Source organism: Lathyrus oleraceus, chromosome 5 (genome assembly GCF_024323335.1).
Source record: "Lathyrus oleraceus cultivar Zhongwan6 chromosome 5, CAAS_Psat_ZW6_1.0, whole genome shotgun sequence".
NCBI lineage: Eukaryota > Viridiplantae > Streptophyta > Magnoliopsida > Fabales > Fabaceae > Lathyrus > Lathyrus oleraceus.
Window position 1 is genome coordinate 361,832,768 of NC_066583.1, and position 23,678 is coordinate 361,856,445.

At 30.5% G+C, this 23,678-nt stretch overlaps 3 protein-coding genes and 2 pseudogenes across 3 annotated transcripts; all 5 read left to right on the forward strand.

Annotated features, from left to right (window-relative positions):
• Positions 1–858: 858 nt before the first annotated feature.
• LOC127080694 (F-box protein SKIP23-like) lies at positions 859–2,018 on the forward strand (annotated as a pseudogene).
• Positions 2,019–4,437: 2,419 nt separating this feature from the next.
• On the forward strand, positions 4,438–5,605 carry LOC127080696 (F-box protein SKIP23-like; annotated as a pseudogene).
• A 7,581-nt stretch (positions 5,606–13,186) lies between these two features.
• LOC127080697 (F-box protein SKIP23-like) lies at positions 13,187–14,343 on the forward strand (the record flags this gene model as incomplete). Its single annotated transcript, XM_051021002.1, is given in 2 exon segments — positions 13,187–13,409; positions 13,412–14,343. Coding segments are annotated over 2 exon segments (1,155 nt in total), but the record flags the coding sequence as incomplete, so codon positions are not given.
• Positions 14,344–16,753: 2,410 nt separating this feature from the next.
• On the forward strand, positions 16,754–17,914 carry LOC127080698 (F-box protein SKIP23-like; the record flags this gene model as incomplete). Its single annotated transcript, XM_051021003.1, has 1 exon — positions 16,754–17,914. A coding segment is annotated over one exon (1,161 nt), but the record flags the coding sequence as incomplete, so codon positions are not given.
• Positions 17,915–20,362: 2,448 nt separating this feature from the next.
• LOC127080699 (F-box protein SKIP23-like) lies at positions 20,363–21,523 on the forward strand (the record flags this gene model as incomplete). The annotated part of the gene is made up of 1 exon (XM_051021005.1): positions 20,363–21,523. A coding segment is annotated over one exon (1,161 nt), but the record flags the coding sequence as incomplete, so codon positions are not given.
• Between the last annotated feature and the right edge of the window lie 2,155 nt (positions 21,524–23,678).

A 23,678-nucleotide genomic window follows, 5' to 3' on the forward strand; every position in this document is an offset into this window, starting at 1 on the left:
AATAATTGAATTCCATTAATAGTTAATGATAAAGTCAAAATAATTTTTTTTAAAGAATATTTAAATGAAACTATGTGAAAAGTATCTTTTTAATAAGAAAGTTACAAGTATATATACAATTATCTCATTATGACTAATATGTAATAACCTATACTTTTAATAGATTAAAGAAATGTGAAAATAAAGTTTAATTGAATTTTTGTGAATAGTCATTATCAATTAAGTCAAAAAGAAGATTTATTAAAGAATACTTAAATAAGGAAGAATGTTAACAAAAATTTAAATATTAAAGAAAAAGATAAAGATTGTTGAATAAAAAAAATCGTGACAATAAGTTATAATTTTTTTTGGAAATATATTTTTTTACAGCAGTTTTTTTCGAAATATATAGTACTGTAGTTTGACTATTTAGTTAAATATTGGGAGTAAAGCTTTCCTTTTGTTTAGGAAAATTTGGCTTTTTAGAGGAAAAAGTTTTAGTTGATTATAAATAAATGTTAATAAAATAAATAAATGATATTGCTAAATCTAAAACATAGTAGTTAATGGTTTAAAAAGGTATTGATTTTTTTATTTTTAAAACATAATCATATTTTGAAATATTAACAAAATATATATTTTTCGTATCTTTAACTTTATTAGAAAACTTAAAACATAATTATATTTTGAATATTTGATTTGATGTGATTGACCCAAACATTGAAACCCCTATCAATTGCAAAGATTTTCTCTTGATTTTAAGTCAGACTAAGATGATAAAAATTGGAATGTTTTAATATAAATATATGAAACAGCAAGAACAATGTACAGTTTAATTTTCTACTATTTTTTCTTACTTTCGAAAGATACTTGTTTTGAATATTGTCCATGAAGATAGATTGGAGGAACTTAGAAGCACTTCCTTTAAGTATAATTTTTGATAAGTTAGTAGAACGTATAGATCACATCTATTTCAGCGCCGTATGCAAGAATTGGTATTCCATTGCAAAGTTTAATTATCAAAATCGACAAATACATAATAATGTATTGCCCATGCTTATGGTTCCCACAAAAGGATGCAGAAAGAAGCGAAGTTTATATGGGATTTCATTAAAAAAAACTATAACTTCATACTACCAGTACCTTGTAAAAAAAGGTTTTGTGGTTCAAGTCATGGCTGGCTGGCCAAGGTGGATTATAGTTCTAAAGTTACCCTTATAACGCTCATCAATCCTTTTAAAGATGCAGTTTCCATCACTTTACCACCCATCTGTTTCATGGATAGGTATAGAAGAAGTGTTCATTCTGAATATGATGTGCATAAGGTTGTTTTATCTACTAATCCTATATTTAAGCCACACGATTATGTAGTTATGGCCATTTATAGTATGCATCAATGTCTTGCATTCCTAAAAGTTGGACAAAAAACATGGATTTATATAGATGATATTCATTGTCTCTTCAACGATGTTATATTCTACAAAGGTTTAGTCTATGCCGTGGGACTATTGAATAACATTGTCTCGTTTGATTTATCTTATTTAAAGGATGAAAAGGTGATTCCTAAAGTTGTTTCTTTGGAGGGGGATGATTATGCTGATCGGGTTTATCTTGTAAAATCATTGGAAGGAGACTTATGGCTCGTTAGAAAATTTATTGATTTTCCCGAAGGTGAAGATAATATTGATCCTAGTAGAGGTACAAAAAGATTCGAAGTATATAATTTAGAATTGGATTTTCAAACGGGTGAACTTATACAAATGTTAGAAATTGATAGTTTGGGAGATAATGTTTTATTTGTGGGTGATAGTGATTCTGTTGCTGTATCAGCTTCATATTTCTCTAATTATCTTCAAAAAGATTCAATTTATTATACAGATGATTTTTACGGAGATACACTGCCATATCCTAATGGAGCGTTTGATATGAAAATCTACAATGGAAAAGAGAAAAAGTTTAGACAACACTGCCCTTATTACCATTGGTTTAAAGGAATGCCACCTGCAGTATGGGTTATTCCACCATTTCAATGGGATTAACAATTTCAACTTAAAATATATTGTTTTGTTTCATTTTAGTTTTTTTTTTCATTTCCAAATTTGTTTGTTTAGTTAAGTAAATAGAAAGTATTTTATTTAATTCCTCTACATTGCAATTAATATATATCTCTATTCCAATTTTGCAATTTTAGTTTTCGGAATCGTATCAAATAGGAGCAATGAGTTATGCATGTTACAATTATGAATCTGTTAGACTGTCATTCTAATTTTAGAAATTTTAGGTATGGTTTAAATAAGATTATACTTATAAATCTCAATCTTAAAATTTGAATCGTGAATATTAATTTTGATGTTGATTATCACATACACAATTTGAATCCGCTGCAATCTCTGCAACAATAGATGCCACCGCATAATTAGAATCACCATTAAAATCAAAGGATACTAATTGCTATGAATAAGGATTTAAAATGTAAGGTAATTCAAATCATAGTACTATAAAAAAATGATAATTAAATTTTAAAAATTAAAAATATTTGTTAATTAAATAACTGAAGTAAATAAGTAATAATTGAATTATGTGAGTAGTTATTAATAAAGTCAAAATAAATATTTTGAAGAATATTTAAATGAAACTATCGATAATTATAAAAGAAAAGTAAACACCCAGTCATGCGACACATCCACACTCAAAATCAAGAATCAAAAGCTAACTATCAACAACCATACGCAGCGATCACAACAGTCTATACCCCAAATGAGTTATACAATTCAGCGTCATGCCATCGTATCCTCCCACGAATGAACATTCAAACATCTCATTGCCGTAACACCCAACCATTATTTGACTATAGCACACCCCGAGAAGCATTGTTTCGTTTCCAAACCCATTCAATATCCCAATTCAGATAACTATACTGTCCACAATTCACCCAACCACAACGACCCAACTACCACAACATGGACACCAAACTCAATTAGGGAAACGTCGTTGGCGACAATCCCCCAACTTTTGGGAACAAATGATGACACATCTATCAAATACCGCTGGACCTTCCACCACACATTCACATCAGCCACCATTGGATCATGTCAACACTCAATGACCCCAAACACCTAGGAAAATCGTGAGAGACCTCGAAGACAGACTAATGCACCTGGGTGTGGAACATTGAGCGTTTCAATTAGACGGGTCATTGAATTTTTTGTCTATTCTATGTAATTTTTTATTATAATATAATATAAAATTTATTTTCAGTATTTCATTTAATTAATTAAAATTATAACATTTAAAATTAAAATATATGAAAGGAGCATGCGCCACATGCATTATCGCATACATTATGTAGTGTATGCATGCGTCAATGCATGTGGCATCAAGGCATGCATGTGGCACTTACATGCATTGACTTTGCATGCATGCGCCCAGAGCCTTAGCGCCTCCTATGTATGTTAGTTTGATGCGTCAGTTCAACCGGAACATCAGTAGAAAAAAGTAGTTATTTTGATTTTTTTTTTTTAAATTTTGATTATTTTGAGATTTTATTTTAAAAAATTGGTTATTTTCAAAAAAAAATTAATAATTGAATTCTATGAATAGTTATTGATAAAGTCAAAATAAATTTTTTTGAAGAATATTTAAATGAAACTATTGATATTATCAATGAGTGAGGAAGTATCTTTTTAATAAGAAAGTTATAAGTATATATACTATTATCTCATTATGACTAATATGTAATAACCTATACTTTTAATAATTAAAGAAATGTGAAAATAAAGTTTAATTGAATTTTTGTGAATAGTCATTATCAATTAAGTCAAAAAGAAGATTTATTAAAGAATACTTAAATAAGGAAGAATGTTAACAAAAATTTAAATATTAAAGAAAAAGATAAAGATTGTGGAATAAAAAAAATCGTGACAATAAGTTATAGTTTTTTTTAGAAATATAGTTTTTTACAGCAGTTTTTTTCGAAATATATAGTACTGTAGTTTGACTATTTAGTTAAATATTGGGAGTAAAGCTTTCCTTTTGTTTAGGAAAATTTGGCTTTTTAGAGGAGAAAGTTTTAGTTGATTATAAACAAATGTTAATAAAATAAATAAATGATATTGCTAAATCTAAAACATAGTAGTTAATGGTTTAAAAAAGTATTGATTTTTTTTTATTTTAAAACATATTCATATTTTGAAATATTAACAAAATATATATTTTTCGTATCTTTAACTTTATTAGAAAACTTAAAATATAATTATATTTTGAATATTTGATTTGATGTGATTGACCCAAACATAGAAACCCCTATCAATTGCAAAGATTTTCTCTTGATTTTAAGTCAGGCTAAGATGATAAAAATTGGAATGTTTTAATATAAATATATGAAACAGCAAGAACAATGTACAGTTTAATTTTCTACTATTTTTTCTTACTTTCGAAAGATACTTGTTTTGAATATTGTCCATGAAGATAGATTGGAGGAACTTAGAAGCACTTCCTTTAAGTATAATTTTTGATAAGTTAGTAGAACGTATAGATCACATCTATTTCAGCGCTGTATGCAAGAATTGGTATTCCATTGCAAAGTTTAATTATCAAAATCGACAAATACATAATAATGTATTGCCCATGCTAATGGTTCCCACAAAAGGATGCAGAAAGAAGCGAAGTTTATATGGGATTTCATTAAAAAAACTATAACTTCATACTACCAGTACCTTGTAAAAAAAGGTTTTGTGGTTCAAGTCATGGTTGGCTGGCCAAGGTGGATTATAGTTCTAAAGTTACCCTTATAACGCTCATCAATCCTTTTAAAGATGCGGTTTCCATCACTTTACCACCCATCTGTTTCATGGATAGGTATAGAAGAAGTGTTCATTCTGAATATGATGTGCATAAGGTTGTTGTATCTACTAATCCTATATTTAAGCCACACGATTATGTAGTTATGGCCATTTATAGTATGCGTCAATGTCTTGCATTCCTAAAAGCTGGACAAAAAACATGGATTTATATAGATGATATTCATCGTCTCTTCAACAATGTTATATTCTACAAAGGTTTAGTCTATGCCGTGGGACTATTGAATACCATTGTCTCGTTTGATTTATCTTATTTAAAGGATGAAAAGGTGATTCCTAAAATTGTTTCTTTGGAGGGGGATGATTATGTTGATCGGGTTTATCTTGTAAAATCATTGGAAGGAGACTTATGGCTCGTTAGAAAATTTATTGATTTTCCCGAAGGTGAAGATAATATTGATCCTAGTAGAGGTACAAAAAGATTCGAAGTATATAATTTAGAATTGGATTTTCAAACGGGTGAACTTATACAAATGTTAGAAATTGATAGTTTGGGAGATATTGTTTTATTTGTGGGTGATAGTGATTCTGTTGCTGTATCAGCTTCATATTTCTCTAATTATCTTCAAAAAGATTCAATTTATTATACAGATGATTTTTACGGAGATACACTGCCATATCCTAATAGAGCGTTTGATATGAAAATCTACAATGTAAAAGAGAAAAAGTTTAGACAACACTGCCCTTATTACCATTGGTTTAAAGGAATGCCACCTGCAGTATGGGTTATTCCACCATTTCAATCACTACGCCTAAAACTGGAATAGACAGCGCACCTTAGAGGGCGCTTTCTTAAAGAAGCGCACTCTAAAGTGAAGAGAAAAATAAGGAGGAATAGACAACGCATTTTAGAGGGCGCTTTTGTAACAAAGCGCCCTCTAAAGTGAACAAAAAAATAATGAGGAAATGGAGGGACACCAATAGAGGGCGCGTTTATGAAAGCGCCCTCTAAGGGTACCCTTAGAGGGCACTTTTAAAAAAGCGCTCTCTAAGTCCATGTACATTTCCAGTTTATAAAGCGCTTTTGGAAAGCCTTAGAGAGCGCTTTTAGAAGCACCCTCTTAGGCCCTCTTTAGAGGGACACCAATAGAGGGCGCGTTTATGAAAGCGCCCTCTAAGGGTACCCTTAGAGGGCGCTTTTAAAAAAGCGCTCTCTAAGTCCATGTACATTTCCAGTTTATAAAGCGCTTTTGGAAAGCCTTAGAGAGCGCTTTTAGAAGCGCCCTCTTAGGCCCCCTTTAGAGGGCGCTTTTTTTACACAAGCGCCCTCTAAGGTCCCCTTTATTAAACATTAAAATTATAACATATATATTGCATGTCTCTTTATTTTCCCTCTCTATATGCTATTTCGTTTACGTAACTGGGTTTTCTCTCTACTACGATTACTCTCGTCCTCCGTTCGTTCTCCCTCCCTCACCGTCATCGTCGTCGTCGCCTTTTTCTACTGCTGCGTTCACGTTCATTGAGTTATCTGCGTCCACCGTCGCTGTTCACTTTCTTCTCCATCGTTACCGTCACCTTGAAGGTATTTCTCTTCTCCATCGTTACCGTTCACTTTCTTCAGGTGTTTGATTAGGGCATTTTCTAAACCGAGTTTTACATTTTGTGCATTATGTTGATTAATGTTGTTTAGGGCAAACGAGCACTATATGGTGTTCATGAGCACCTTGTTGTAAGGTTTTTTATTTCTGATTGAAAACTGATGTCATTTGGAGTGTGTTTGAGCTTGTGCTTGGAAGTTTGATGATTATGGATGCAAGTTTGTTCATGTTCCAAACACCATAAGTTTGCATTGGTCTTTTGTATGCAGTAGGTGTGTGTGAGTTTGTATTCAATAATGATGAAAAAAAGAGAGTTTAGATTGTTGTAACATGAGAGAAATGAAAGGTATATGAATGTGTTTTTTGTGTAGCTTCACGAATATGGTCTTTGTCTTACTTGGGTCTTATTGAATCATTTCTATATTACAGATAAAATGGCTAACCAAGACGATACCCATGACGCGAGTGGATCACGTAACAATGTTGAAAAAGAAATCAAACGAGGATTGACTGTTATGAAGTCAATCATTCGTGCAAGAGACAAGGGTGAAAAATTCAAAGTACATTGGAGTGCTGAAGACCAACTAATTGAGCCTAACGGTTCAATGTTGGCAAGTTACATTGGTTCCCTTGTTCGACAACATATTCCGATTACATGTGATAATTGGAGAAGTCCGGAATTGAAGGTTGGCAAAGAAAAAATATGGTCCGAGATACAGGTACTTACCATATATTATTATATGTTTTTTTTGTTGACTATTTGTTGACCATATATTGTTATAATATTACTTATAATAACACACTCCATTTGTATGTTTTTTAGAGATCCTTTCACATCGATGAAAGCCGGCAAAAATATTGTATTCAATTGGCCAGAAAAAGACTCCGAGGATTTCGATCCTTTTTGTCCAACAAATTTCTCAAGGATGAGGAAGGAAACTTTGTTGTAGCAGAACGGCCAATGAAGTATGCAGAGATTATTTCAGCCGAAGAATGGGATAACTTTGTCGCCAAACGAAGAAACGAAAAATTCCATGTAATGTCTATTAATTATGGTATTATACAATTGTTAAGTTACTTGGTTCTAATATGCCTTAAACTTTTTTATCCAGGAAGTAAGCGACAAAAATCGGAAAAGGGCATCAAAACCCGCGTATCTGTACAAAAAAAGGCGTACGGGATATGCACGGTTACAACAAAGAATTGTGAGTATATTCAAATGCTATGAGCTTATACATTGTCACAATATGTTATAATTTATGATCTTATAATCTGATTCAATTTGTAGCTAGCCGAGGAGAAAAGTGACGCAACATCTCTTCCGGAGCACGTATTGTGGAAGGCTGCTCGGGTTGGGAAGGATGGGGCTGTCGTTGAAGCGGTTCAAAATGTTTATGACGAATGTGTAAGTATATGTAACATTATTTCTTTAATTATATAGAAAATTTTGTTAGACATATAATTCATTTTTAATCTCCTCTAATAATATTTCAGGAGACTTTATCCCAAACCTTACCTTCAACCGAGGTCCAGGATTGCAGGAGCGTACTTAGTCGAGTACTAAATGTTCCTGAGTATTCCGGTCGTGTGAGGGGTAAGGGTTTTGGTGTGACTCCGTCGTCATTTTATAAAAAACCAAAAACAAAAAATCCGACCAACAAAGAGGTGATGGAGACCTTGGCGGAGTTAAGGGCACAAGTACTCGAACTGCAAAAGGAGAATGCAAGGTATAGAGAGGAAAGGTGCGGTTCCGAGGCAAAAGATACTAGTGACCGAGCTAGTATCAATTGTCAACCGAAATTTCCCGAGGTAATTATATATGTTATTATGAAATTAAAATAGCACTTTTTTACTTGACACATATACACGTTAACAATAACATTTATTATTGGTTTAGGGCATTACACCTTGTCAGCTGTATCTATCATCACCAACTTATCGTATAGTTGGCAAGGGAAAAGTGCACAACACTTCGGGTGAATTACTTCACCATAATCCCCTCCCGGTGGGATATATGAAAGTTTCGGTTGACCTTGTATTAGATATCGACGCGCTTCTACCATTACCTGACGTTGTTTCAGAGACAACGTTGATGCGAGATGCAGTCGGATCCTTTGTTGGATGGCCGTCAGATCTAATTTTCCCAGATGCCGAGGTATATATGTTCTAAATGATTATGAATATTTAGTATTCACATTTCAATTCAGCTACAATTATGATATTTAATCAATCCTTATTACATGGTAATGTTAGACTCCTACAAGACCCACACATAAAGCTGGTAAAGGGATTTCAAGACGCATCGAGTCGGTTGCATCTCAAAAAGAGGTACAAATATATATACCCATTGAATTATATACGCAACGATTCTGTTGCATTACAAAAAGTCATGATTTAATTTATATGAATTTTTAGGTTCCCGGTCGAAAGTTGAAAAAAGCTGGTAACGATATTCCAACGACGTCCGGGACAAAATCTCAAATTATGATGCGTCTTGAGAAAATGGTGGAAGAGTCGGATATTATGCACGGCGCCATCCGTAGTGTAGATTTTGATGAAGGTGTTTTCGGAATTGCTCGTTCCGAAATAATTGCAAAGGAGGACATGCAACAACTTTTTGAACACGAAGAATTGGGCATCGCTGTCATTCATACATACATATGGTACTCCGATCAATCTATTATTTACTTAGTTGAACAATTTATTTACACATTTCAATGAGTAGTCTAATGTTTATTATGTTTCTATTTAAGGTATATGTATGTAACATTGATGCGGGGAACTGAATTGTGTAACCGATTCAATTTTATTGCTGCTTCCCGTATCAACACAACGTTTATAACGAAAAATCCAACATCCGTAAAGAATGAACTAGTCGATAGATTCATGGCGGCCGGCGATAATACTACACCCAGTTTGTATTTTTTACCGTTTAATTCTGGCAACGGGTTAGATTTCCTTTCTAATAATTTCATTCTAATCTATGTATATCTTTTACGTAGAAAATTTTCATGCATCTAAATTTTTGTTTTATTTTACAGTGGTCACTGGGTGTTGGTTGCTATGGATCTTTCGAGACTAATGGTGTATTATCTCGATTCGTTATCGGGTGATTGGAGTAAATATCCGAGTATGAAGAAGACGGTCGACGCGTAAGTGAAATTCCCCTAAATATTCGTGTGTATTTGTATATTTAATTATGTCTGTCAGATTGATCTCAATATACGTTTTTATTTTGTTAGGGCAATACTAAAATTTAGATCGAAAAAGAATTACCGTAATAGGAAGGACATTGCCTGGGTCAGAGTTCAGGTATATATTAAGTATCTTATTTTTGCTTATAATAGTGTTTGTTTTTTTGCTTATAATAGTGTTTGTAAGAAATTAACTATATATATATTATTTGTTTTTCTGTGTAGTGTCCTCAGCAAAACAATTCGGTCGATTGCGGATTTTTTGTATTGAGATTTATGAGAGATATCATTGCGTTGAATCGTATAGACATCCCAAAAATGGTATGGAATAATAACTTAGGGTTTATTTTAATATTATCGGATATTTCATCTAATTTGTTACTAAATCATGAATATGTTTTATTCTCTTAATTGTAGTACTTTGAGGAATACAAATCTTACTCAAGAGCTCATTTGGATGAAATGAAGGATGAATTGTGTCAATTCATTGTTGATCAAAGAATCATATAGCTAGGTTGTATATTGTTGTACATATATGTATGGAATGTTGTTGTTGTATGCTGTTGTTGTATATATGTTGTATATTGTTGTTGTACTTTTACTAAATCATGAATATGTTGTTGTATATTGTTGATCAAAGAATCATATATTAATGTTGTATATATGGAGGATTAATGTTGTATATAAATGGATTCATGTTGTATATATCAATGGATTAATGGTGTATAACATGGGATTAAAGGATGAAATCAATATGAATTTTACACTTTTGCAGCATGCGAACAGGTTACCAATTAAATATCCACTGTTTTTCAAACAAATTTTTTTAAAATAACTAACACTTTAGAGGGCGCTTTCTGTAGGAAGCGCCCTCTAAACACTTTACATTGACAACTTTAGAGGGCGCTTTGTCCAGAAAGCGCCCTCTAAACACTTTACATTGACAATTTTAGAGGACGCTTTTTCCAGAAAGCGCCCTCTAAGGTGTCCCTTTATGGACCACTCCAGAGGGCGCTTTTTTCTGAAAGCGCACTATAATGTGGCCCTTAAAGGGCCACTTTAGACAGCGCTTTCTCCAGGAAAACAAAGCGCTGTCTTTACCTACGCCAACGCCACTTTAGAGGGCGCTTAAAAACGCTGTTATAGGCCAAAATAAGCGCCCTCTTTTCCCTTATTTGGCGTAGTGAATGGGATTGACAATTTCAACTTAAAATATATTGTTTTGTTTCATTTTAGTTTTTTTTTTTCATTTCAAAATTTGTTTGTTTAGTTAAGTAAATAGAAAGTAATTTATTTAATTCCTCTACATTGCAATTAATATATATCTCTATTCCAATTTTGCAATTTTAGTTTTCGGAATCGTATCAAATAGGAGCAATGAGTTATGCATGTTACAATTTTGAATCTGTTAGACTGTCATTCTAATTTCAGAAATTTTAGGTATGGTTTAAATAAGATTATACTTATAAATCTCAATCTTAAAATTTGAATCGTGAATATTAATTTTGATGTTGATTATCACATACACAATTTGAATCCGCTGCAATCTCTGCAACAATAGATGCCACCGCATAATTAGAATCACCATTAAAATCAAAGGATACTAATTGCTATGAATAAGGATTTAAAATGTAAGGTAATTCAAATCATATTACTATAAAAAAATGATAATTAAATTTTAAAAATTAAAAATATTTGTTAATTAAATAACTGAAGTAAATAAGTAATAATTGAATTATGTGAGTAGTTATTAATAAGGTCAAAATAAATATTTTGAAGAATATTTAAATGAAACTATCGATAATTATAAAAGAAAAGTAAACACCCAGTTATGCGACACATCCAAACTCAAAATCAAGAATCAAAAGCTAACTATCAACAACCATACGCAGCGATCACAACAGTCTATACCCCAAATGAGTTATACAATTCAGCGTCATGCCATCGTATCCTCCCACGAATGAACATTCAAACATCTCATTGCCGTAACACCCAACCATTATTTGACTATAGTACACCCCGAGAACCATTGTTTCGTTTCCAAACCCATTCAATATCCCAATTCAGACAACCATACTGTCCACAATTCACCCAACCACAACGACCCAACTACCACAACATGGACACCAAACTCAATTAGGGAAACGTCGTTGGCGACAATCCCCCAACTTTTGGGAACAAATGATGACACATCTATCAAATACCGCTGGACCTTCCACCAAACCTTCACATCAGCCACCATTGGATCATGTCAACACTCAATGACCCCAAACACCTAGGAAAATCGTGAGAGACCTCGAAGACAGACTAATGCACCTGGGTGTGGAACATTGAGCGTTTCAATTAGACGGGTCATTGAATTTTTTGTCTATTCTATGTAATTTTTTATTATAATATAATATAAAATTTATTTTCAGTATTTCATTTAATTAATTAAAATTATAACATTTAAAATTAAAATATATGAAAGGAGCATGCGCCACATGCATTATCGCATACATTATGTAGTGTATCCATGCGTCAATGCATGTGGCATCAAGGCATGCATGTGGCACTTACATGCATTGACTTTGCATGCATGCGCCCAGAGCCTTAGCGCCTCCTATGTATGTTAGTTTGATGCGTCAGTTCAACCGGAACATCAGTAGAAAAAAGTAGTTATTTTGATTTATTTTTTTAAATTTTGATTATTTTGAGATTTTATTTTAAAAAATTGGTTATTTTAAAAAAAATTAATAATTGAATTCTATGAATAGTTATTGATAAAGTCAAATCAATTTTTTTGAAGAATATTTAAATGAAACTATTGATATTATCAATGAGTGAGGAAGTATCTTTTTAATAAGAAAGTTACAAGTATATATACTATTATCTCATTATGACTAATATGTAATAACCTATACTTTTAATAATTAAAGAAATGTGAAAATAAAGTTTAATTGAATTTTTGTGAATAGTCATTATCAATTAAGTCAAAAAGAAGATTTATTAAAGAATACTTAAATAAGGAAGAATGTTAACAAAAATTTAAATATTAAAGAAAAAGATAAAGATTGTTGAATAAAAAAAATCGTGACAATAAGTTATAGTTTTTTTTAGAAATATATTTTTTTACAGCAGTTTTTTTCGAAATATATAGTACTGTAGTTTGACTATTTAGTTAAATATTGGGAGTAAAGCTTTCCTTTTGTTTAGGAAAGTTTGGCTTTTTAGAGGAGAAAGTTTTAGTTGATTATAAACAAATGTTAATAAAATAAATAAATGATATTGCTAAATCTAAAACATAGTAGTTAATGGTTTAAAAAAGTATTGATTTTTTTTTTTTTTTAAAACATAATCATATTTTGAAATATTAACAATATATATTTTTTCGTATCTTTAACTTTATTAGAAAACTTAAAACATAATTATATTTTGAATATTTGATTTGATGTGATTGACCCAAACATAGAAACCCCTATCAATTGCAAAGATTTTCTCTTGATTTTAAGTCAGACTAAGATGATAAAAATTGGAATGTTTTAATATAAATATATGAAACAGCAAGAACAATGTACAGTTTAATTTTCTACTATCTTTTCTTACTTTCGAAAGATACTTGTTTTGAATATTGTCCATGAAGATAGATTGGAGGAACTTAGAAGCACTTCCTTTAAGTATAATTTTTTATAAGTTAGTAGAACGTATAGATCACATCTATTTCAGCGCCGTATGCAATAATTGGTATTCCATTGCAAAGTTTAATTATCAAAATCGACAAATACATAATAATGTATTGCCCATGCTTATGGTTCCCACAAAAGGATGCAGAAAGAAGTGAAGTTTATATGGGATTTCATTAAAAAAAATTATAACTTCATACTACCAGTACCTTGTAAAAAAAGGTTTTGTGGTTCAAGTCATGGTTGGCTGGCCAAGGTGGATTATAGTTCTAAAGTTACCCTTATAACGCTCATCAATCCTTTTAAAGATGCGGTTTCCATCACTTTACCACCCATCTGTAATTTCATGGATAGGTATAGAAGAAGTGTTCATTCTGAATATGATGTGCATAAGGTTGTTTTATCTACTAATCCTATATTTAAGCCACACGATTATGTAGTTGTGGCCATTTATAGTATGAGTATATGTCTTGCATTCCTAAAAGCTGGACAAAAAACATGGATTTATATAGATGATATTCATCGTCTCTTCAACGATGTTATATTCTACAAAGGTTTAGTCTATGCCGTGGGACTATTGAATAACATTGTCTCGTTTGATTTATCTTATTTAAAGGATGAAAAGGTGATTCCTAAAGTTGTTTCTTTGGAGGGGGATGATTATGCTGATCGGGTTTATCTTGTAAAATCATTGGAGGGAGACTTATGGCTCGTTAGAAAATTTATTGATTTTCCCGAAGGTGAAGATAATATTGATCCTAGTAGAGGTACAAAAAGATTCGAAGTATATAATTTAGAATTGGATTTTCAAACGGGTGAACTTATACAAATGTTACAAATTGATAGTTTGGGAGATAATGTTTTATTTGTTGGTGATAGTGATTCTGTTGCTGTATCAGCTTCATATTTCTCTAATTATCTTCAAAAAGATTCAATTTATTATACAGATGATTTTTACGGAGATACACTGCCATATCCTAATGGAGCGTTTGATATGAAAATCTACAATGTAAAAGAGAAAAAGTTTAGACAACACTGCCCTTATTACCATTGGTTTAAAGGAATGCCACCTGCAGTATGGGTTATTCCACCATTTCAATGGGATTGACAATTTCAACTTAAAATATATTGTTTTGTTTCATTTTAGTTTTTTTTTTTCATTTCAAAATTTGTTTGTTTAGTTAAGTAAATAGAAAGTAATTTATTTAATTCCTCTACATTGCAATTAATATATATCTCTATTCCAATTTTGCAATTTTAGTTTTCGGAATCGTATCAAATAGGAGCAATGAGTTATGCATGTTACAATTTTGAATATGTTAGACTGTCATTCTAATTTCAGAAATTTTAGGTATGGTTTAAATAAGATTATACTTATAAATCTCAATCTTAAAATTTGAATCGTGAATATTAATTTTGATGTTGATTATCACATACACAATTTGAATCCGCTGCAATCTCTGCAACAATAGATGCCACCGCATAATTAGAATCACCATTAAAATCAAAGGATACTAATTGCTATGAATAAGGATTTAAAATGTAAGGTAATTCAAATCATATTACTATAAAAAAATGATAATTAAATTTTAAAAATTAAAAATATTTGTTAATTAAATAACTGAAGTAAATAAGTAATAATTGAATTATGTGAGTAGTTATTAATAAGGTCAAAATAAATATTTTGAAGAATATTTAAATGAAACTATCGATAATTATAAAAGAAAAGTAAACACCCAGTTATGCGACACATCCAAACTCAAAATCAAGAATCAAAAGCTAACTATCAACAACCATACGCAGCGATCACAACAGTCTATACCCCAAATGAGTTATACAATTCAGCGTCATGCCATCGTATCCTCCCACGAATGAACATTCAAACATCTCATTGCCGTAACACCCAACCATTATTTGACTATAGTACACCCCGAGAACCATTGTTTTGTTTCCAAACCCATTCAATATCCCAATTCAGACAACCATACTGTCCACAATTCACCCAACCGCAACGACCCAACTACCACAACATGGACACCAAACTCAATTAGGGAAACGTCGTTGGCGACAATCCCCCAACTTTTGGGAACAAATGATGACACATCTATCAAATACCGCTGGACCTTCCACCAAACCTTCACATCAGCCACCATTGGATCATGTCAACACTCAATGACCCCAAACACCTAGGAAAATCGTGAGAGACCTCGAAGACAGACTAATGCACCTGGGTGTGGAACATTGAGCGTTTCAATTAGACGGGTCATTGAATTTTTTGTCTATTCTATGTAATTTTTTATTATAATATAATATAAAATTTATTTTCAGTATTTCATTTAATTAATTAAAATTATAACATTTAAAATTAAAATATATGAAAGGAGCATGCGCCACATGCATTATCGCATACATTATGTAGTGTATGCATGCGTCAATACATGTGGCATCAAGGCATGCATGTGGCACTTACATGCATTGACTTTGCATGCATGCGCCCAGAGCCTTAGCGCCTCCTATGTATGTTAGTTTGATGCGTCAGTTCAACCGGAACATCAGTAGAAAAAAGTAGTTATTTTGATTTATTTTTTTAAATTTTGATTATTTTGAGATTTTATTTTAAAAAATTGGTTATTTTAAAAAAAATTAATAATTGAATTCTATGAATAGTTATTGATAAAGTCAAATCAATTTTTTTGAAGAATATTTAAATGAAACTATTGATATTATCAATGAGTGAGGAAGTATCTTTTTAATAAGAAAGTTACAAGTATATATACTATTATCTCATTATGACTAATATGTAATAACCTATACTTTTAATAATTAAAGAAATGTGAAAATAAAGTTTAATTGAATTTTTGTGAATAGTCATTATCAATTAAGTCAAAAAGAAGATTTATTAAAGAATACTTAAATAAGGAAGAATGTTAACAAAAATTTAAATATTAAAGAAAAAGATAAAGATTGTTGAATAAAAAAAATCGTGACAATAAGTTATAGTTTTTTTAGAAATATATTTTTTTACAGCAGTTTTTTTCGAAATATATAGTACTGTAGTTTGACTATTTAGTTAAATATTGGGAGTAAAGCTTTCCTTTTGTTTAGGAAAGTTTGGCTTTTTAGAGGAGAAAGTTTTAGTTGATTATAAACAAATGTTAATAAAATAAATAAATGATATTGCTAAATCTAAAACATAGTAGTTAATGGTTTAAAAAAGTATTGATTTTTTTTTTTTTTAAAAACATAATCATATTTTGAAATATTAACAATATATATATTTTTCGTATCTTTAACTTTATTAGAAAACTTAAAACATAATTATATTTTGAATATTTGATTTGATGTGATTGACCCAAACATAGAAACCCCTATCAATTGCAAAGATTTTCTCTTGATTTTAAGTCAGACTAAGATGATAAAAATTGGAATGTTTTAATATAAATATATGAAACAGCAAGAACAATGTACAGTTTAATTTTCTACTATCTTTTCTTACTTTCGAAAGATACTTGTTTTGAATATTGTCCATGAAGATAGATTGGAGGAACTTAGAAGCACTTCCTTTAAGTATAATTTTTGATAAGTTAGTAGAACGTATAGATCACATCTATTTCAGCGCCGTATGCAAGAATTGGTATTCCATTGCAAAGTTTAATTATCAAAATCAACAAATACATAATAATGTATTGCCCATGCTTATGGTTCCCACAAAAGGATGCAGAAAGAAGCGAAGTTTATATGGGATTTCATTAAAAAAAAATTATAACTTCATACTACCAGTACCTTGTAAAAAAAGGTTTTGTGGTTCAAGTCATGGTTGGCTGGCCAAGGTGGATTATAGTTCTAAAGTTACCCTTATAACGCTCATCAATCCTTTTAAAGATGCGGTTTCCATCACTTTACCACCCATCTGTTTCATGGATAGGTATAGAAGAAGTGTTCATTCTGAATATGATGTGCATAAGGTTGTTTTATCTACTAATCCTATATTTAAGCCACACGATTATGTAGTTGTGGCCATTTATAGTATGCGTCAATGTCTTGCATTCCTAAAAGCTGGACAAAAAACATGGATTTATATAGATGATATTCATCGTCTCTTCAACGATGTTATATTCTACAAAGGTTTAGTCTATGCCGTGGGACTATTGAATAACATTGTCTCGTTTGATTTATCTTATTTAAAGGATGAAAAGGTGATTCCTAAAGTTGTTTCTTTGGAGGGGGATGATTATGCTGATCGGGTTTATCTTGTAAAATCATTGGAGGGAGACTTATGGCTCGTTAGAAAATTTATTGATTTTCCCGAAGGTGAAGATAATATTGATCCTAGTAGAGGTACAAAAAGATTCGAAGTATATAATTTAGAATTGGATTTTCAAACGGGTGAACTTATACAAATGTTACAAATTGATAGTTTGGGAGATAATGTTTTATTTGTTGGTGATAGTGATTCTGTTGCTGTATCAGCTTCATATTTCTCTAATTATCTTCAAAAAGATTCAATTTATTATACAGATGATTTTTACGGAGATACACTGCCATATCCTAATGGAGCGTTTGATATGAAAATCTACAATGTAAAAGAGAAAAAGTTTAGACAACACTGCCCTTATTACCATTGGTTTAAAGGAATGCCACCTGCAGTATGGGTTATTCCACCATTTCAATGGGATTGACAATTTCAACTTAAAATATATTGTTTTGTTTCATTTTAGTTTTTTTTTTTCATTTCAAAATTTGTTTGTTTAGTTAAGTAAATAGAAAGTAATTTATTTAATTCCTCTACATTGCAATTAATATATATCTCTATTCCAATTTTGCAATTTTAGTTTTCGGAATCGTATCAAATAGGAGCAATGAGTTATGCATGTTACAATTTTGAATCTGTTAGACTGTCATTCTAATTTCAGAAATTTTAGGTATGGTTTAAATAAGATTATACTTATAAATCTCAATCTTAAAATTTGAATCGTGAATATTAATTTTGATGTTGATTATCACATACACAATTTGAATCCGCTGCAATCTCTGCAACAATAGATGCCACCGCATAATTAGAATCACCATTAAAATCAAAGGATACTAATTGCTATGAATAAGGATTTAAAATGTAAGGTAATTCAAATCATATTACTATAAAAAAATGATAATTAAATTTTAAAAATTAAAAATATTTGTTAATTAAATAACTGAAGTAAATAAGTAATAATTGAATTATGTGAGTAGTTATTAATAAGGTCAAAATAAATATTTTGAAGAATATTTAAATGAAACTATCGATAATTATAAAAGAAAAGTAAACACCCAGTTATGCGACACATCCAAACTCAAAATCAAGAATCAAAAGCTAACTATCAACAACCATACGCAGCGATCACAACAGTCTATACCCCAAATGAGTTATACAATTCAGCGTCATGCCATCGTATCCTCCCACGAATGAACATTCAAACATCTCATTGCCGTAACACCCAACCATTATTTGACTATAGTACACCCCGAGAACAATTGTTTCGTTTCCAAACCCATTCAATATCCCAATTCAGACAACCATACTGTCCACAATTCACCCAACCACAACGACCCAACTACCACAACATGGACACCAAACTCAATTAGGGAAACGTCGTTGGCGACAATCCCCCAACTTTTGGGAACAAATGATGACACATCTATCAAATACCGCTGGACCTTCCACCAAACCTTCACATCAGCCACCATTGGATCATGTCAACACTCAATGACCCCAAACACCTAGGAAAATCGTGAGAGACCTCGAAGACAGACTAATGCACCTGGGTGTGGAACATTGAGCGTTTCAATTAGACGGGTCATTGAATTTTTTGTCTATTCTATGTAATTTTTTATTATAATATAATATAAAATTTATTTTCAGTATTTCATTTAATTAATTAAAATTATAACATTTAAAATTAAAATATATGAAAGGAGCATGCGCCACATGCATTATCGCATACATTATGTAGTGTATGCATACGTCAATGCATGTGGCATCAAGGCATGCATGTGGCACTTACATGCATTGACTTTGCATGCATGCGCCCAGAGCCTTAGCGCCTCCTATGTATGTTAGTTTGATGCGTCAGTTCAACCGGAACATCAGTAGAAAAAAGTAGTTATTTTGATTTTTTTTTTTAAATTTTGATTATTTTGAGATTTTATTTTAAAAAATTGGTTATTTTAAAAAAAATTAATAATTGAATTCTATGAATAGTTATTGATAAAGTCAAATCAATTTTTTTGAAGAATATTTAAATGAAACTATTGATATTATCAATGAGTGAGGAAGTATCTTTTTAATAAGAAAGTTACAAGTATATATACTATTATCTCATTATGACTAATATGTAATAACCTATACTTTTAATAATTATGACTAATATGTAATAACCTATACTTTTAATAATTAAAGAAATGTGAAAATAAAGTTTAATTGAATTTTTGTGAATAGTCATTATCAATTAAGTCAAAAAGAAGATTTATTAAAGAATACTTAAATAAGGAAGAATGTTAACAAAAATTTAAATATTAAAGAAAAAGATAAAGATTGTTGAATAAAAAAAATCGTGACAATAAGTTATAGTTTTTTTTAGAAATATATTTTTTTACAGCAGTTTTTTTCGAAATATATAGTACTGTAGTTTGACTATTTAGTTAAATATTGGGAGTAAAGCTTTCCTTTTGTTTAGGAAAGTTTGGCTTTTTAGAGGAGAAAGTTTTAGTTGATTATAAACAAATGTTAATAAAATAAATAAATGATATTGCTAAATCTAAAACATAGTAGTTAATGGTTTAAAAAAGTATTGATTTTTTTTTTTTTTTTAAAACATAATCATATTTTGAAATATTAACAATATATATATTTTTCGTATCTTTAACTTTATTAGAAAACTTAAAACATAATTATATTTTGAATATTTGATTTGATGTGATTGACCCAAACATAGAAACCCCTATCAATTGCAAAGATTTTCTCTTGATTTTAAGTCAGACTAAGATGATAAAAATTGGAATGTTTTAATATAAATATATGAAACAGCAAGAACAATGTACAGTTTAATTTTCTACTATCTTTTCTTACTTTCGAAAGATACTTGTTTTGAATATTGTCCATGAAGATAGATTGGAGGAACTTAGAAGCACTTCCTTTAAGTATAATTTTTGATAAGTTAGTAGAACGTATAGATCACATCTATTTCAGCGCCGTATGCAAGAATTGGTATTCCATTGCAAAGTTTAATTATCAAAATCAACAAATACATAATAATGTATTGCCCATGCTTATGGTTCCCACAAAAGGATGCAGAAAGAAGCGAAGTTTATATGGGATTTCATTAAAAAAAAATTATAACTTCATACTACCAGTACCTTGTAAAAAAAGGTTTTGTGGTTCAAGTCATGGTTGGCTGGCCAAGGTGGATTATAGTTCTAAAGTTACCCTTATAACGCTCATCAATCCTTTTAAAGATGCGGTTTCCATCACTTTACCACCCATCTGTTTCATGGATAGGTATAGAAGAAGTGTTCATTCTGAATATGATGTGCATAAGGTTGTTTTATCTACTAATCCTATATTTAAGCCACACGATTATGTAGTTGTGGCCATTTATAGTATGCGTCAATGTCTTGCATTCCTAAAAGCTGGACAAAAAACATGGATTTATATAGATGATATTCATCGTCTCTTCAACGATGTTATATTCTACAAAGGTTTAGTCTATGCCGTGGGACTATTGAATAACATTGTCTCGTTTGATTTATCTTATTTAAAGGATGAAAAGGTGATTCCTAAAGTTGTTTCTTTGGAGGGGGATGATTATGCTGATCGGGTTTATCTTGTAAAATCATTGGAGGGAGACTTATGGCTCGTTAGAAAATTTATTGATTTTCCCGAAGGTGAAGATAATATTGATCCTAGTAGAGGTACAAAAAGATTCGAAGTATATAATTTAGAATTGGATTTTCAAACGGGTGAACTTATACAAATGTTACAAATTGATAGTTTGGGAGATAATGTTTTATTTGTTGGTGATAGTGATTCTGTTGCTGTATCAGCTTCATATTTCTCTAATTATCTTCAAAAAGATTCAATTTATTATACAGATGATTTTTACGGAGATACACTGCCATATCCTAATGGAGCGTTTGATATGAAAATCTACAATGTAAAAGAGAAAAAGTTTAGACAACACTGCCCTTATTACCATTGGTTTAAAGGAATGCCACCTGCAGTATGGGTTATTCCACCATTTCAATGGGATTGACAATTTCAACTTAAAATATATTGTTTTGTTTCATTTTAGTTTTTTTTTTTCATTTCAAAATTTGTTTGTTTAGTTAAGTAAATAGAAAGTAATTTATTTAATTCCTCTACATTGCAATTAATATATATCTCTATTCCAATTTTGAAATTTTAGTTTTCGGAATCGTATCAAATAGGAGCAATGAGTTATGCATGTTACAATTTTGAATCTGTTAGACTGTCATTCTAATTTCAGAAATTTTAGGTATGGTTTAAATAAGATTATACTTATAAATCTCAATCTTAAAATTTGAATCGTGAATATTAATTTTGATGTTGATTATCACATACACAATTTGAATCCGCTGCAATCTCTGCAACAATAGATGCCACCGCATAATTAGAATCACCATTAAAATCAAAGGATACTAATTGCTATGAATAAGGATTTAAAATGTAAGGTAATTCAAATCATATTACTATAAAAAAATGATAATTAAATTTTAAAAATTAAAAATATTTGTTAATTAAATAACTGAAGTAAATAAGTAATAATTGAATTATGTGAGTAGTTATTAATAAGGTCAAAATAAATATTTTGAAGAATATTTAAATGAAACTATCGATAATTATAAAAGAAAAGTAAACACCCAGTCATGCGACACATCCAAACTCAAAATCAAGAATCAAAAGCTAACTATCAACAACCATACGCAGCGATCACAACAGTCTATACCCCAAATGAGTTATACAATTCAGCGTCATGCCATCGTATCCTCCCACGAATGAACATTCAAACATCTCATTGCCGTAACACCCAACCATTATTTGACTATAGTACACCCCGAGAACAATTGTTTCGTTTCCAAACCCATTCAATATCCCAATTCAGACAACCATACTGTCCACAATTCACCCAACCACAACGACCCAACTACCACAACATGGACACCAAACTCAATTAGGGAAACGTCGTTGGCGACAATCCCCCAACTTTTGGGAACAAATGATGACACATCTATCAAATACCGCTGGACCTTCCACCAACCTTCACATCAGCCACCATTGGATCATGTCAACACTCAATGACCCCAAACACCTAGGAAAATCGTGAGAGACCTCGAAGACAGACTAATGCACCTGGGTGTGGAACATTGAGCGTTTCAATTAGACGGGTCATTGAATTTTTTGTCTATTCTATGTAATTTTTTATTATAATATAATATAAAATTTATTTTCAGTATTTCATTTAATTAATTAAAATTATAACATTTAAAATTAAAATATATGAAAGGAGCATGCGCCACATGCATTATCGCATACATTATGTAGTGTATGCATGCGTCAATGCATGTGGCATCAAGGCATGCATGTGGCACTTACATGCATTGACTTTGCATGCATGCGCCCAGAGCCTTAGCGCCTCCTATGTATGTTAGTTTGATGCGTCAGTTCAACCGGAACATCAGTAGAAAAAAGTAGTTATTTTGATTTTTTTTTTTAAATTTTGATTATTTTGAGATTTTATTTTAAAAATTGGTTATTTTAAAAAAAATTAATAATTGAATTCTATGAATAGTTATTGATAAAGTCAAATCAATTTTTTTGAAGAATATTTAAATGAAACTATTGATATTATCAATGAGTGAGGAAGTATCTTTTTAATAAGAAAGTTACAAGTATATATACTATTATCTCATTATGACTAATATGTAATAACCTATACTTTTAATAATTAAAGAAATGTGAAAATAAAGTTTAATTGAATTTTTGTGAATAGTCATTATCAATTAAGTCAAAAAGAAGATTTATTAAAGAATACTTAAATAAGGAAGAATGTTAACAAAAATTTAAATATTAAAGAAAAAGATAAAGATTGTTGAATAAAAAAAATCGTGACAATAAGTTATAGTTTTTTTTAGAAATATATTTTTTTACAGCAGTTTTTTTCGAAATATATAGTACTGTAGTTTGACTATTTAGTTAAATATTGGGAGTAAAGCTTTCCTTTTGTTTAGGAAAGTTTGGCTTTTTAGAGGAGAAAGTTTTAGTTGATTATAAACAAATGTTAATAAAATAAATAAATGATATTGCTAAATCTAAAACATAGTAGTTAATGGTTTAAAAAAGTATTGATTTTTTTTTTATTTTTAAAACATAATCATATTTTGAAATAT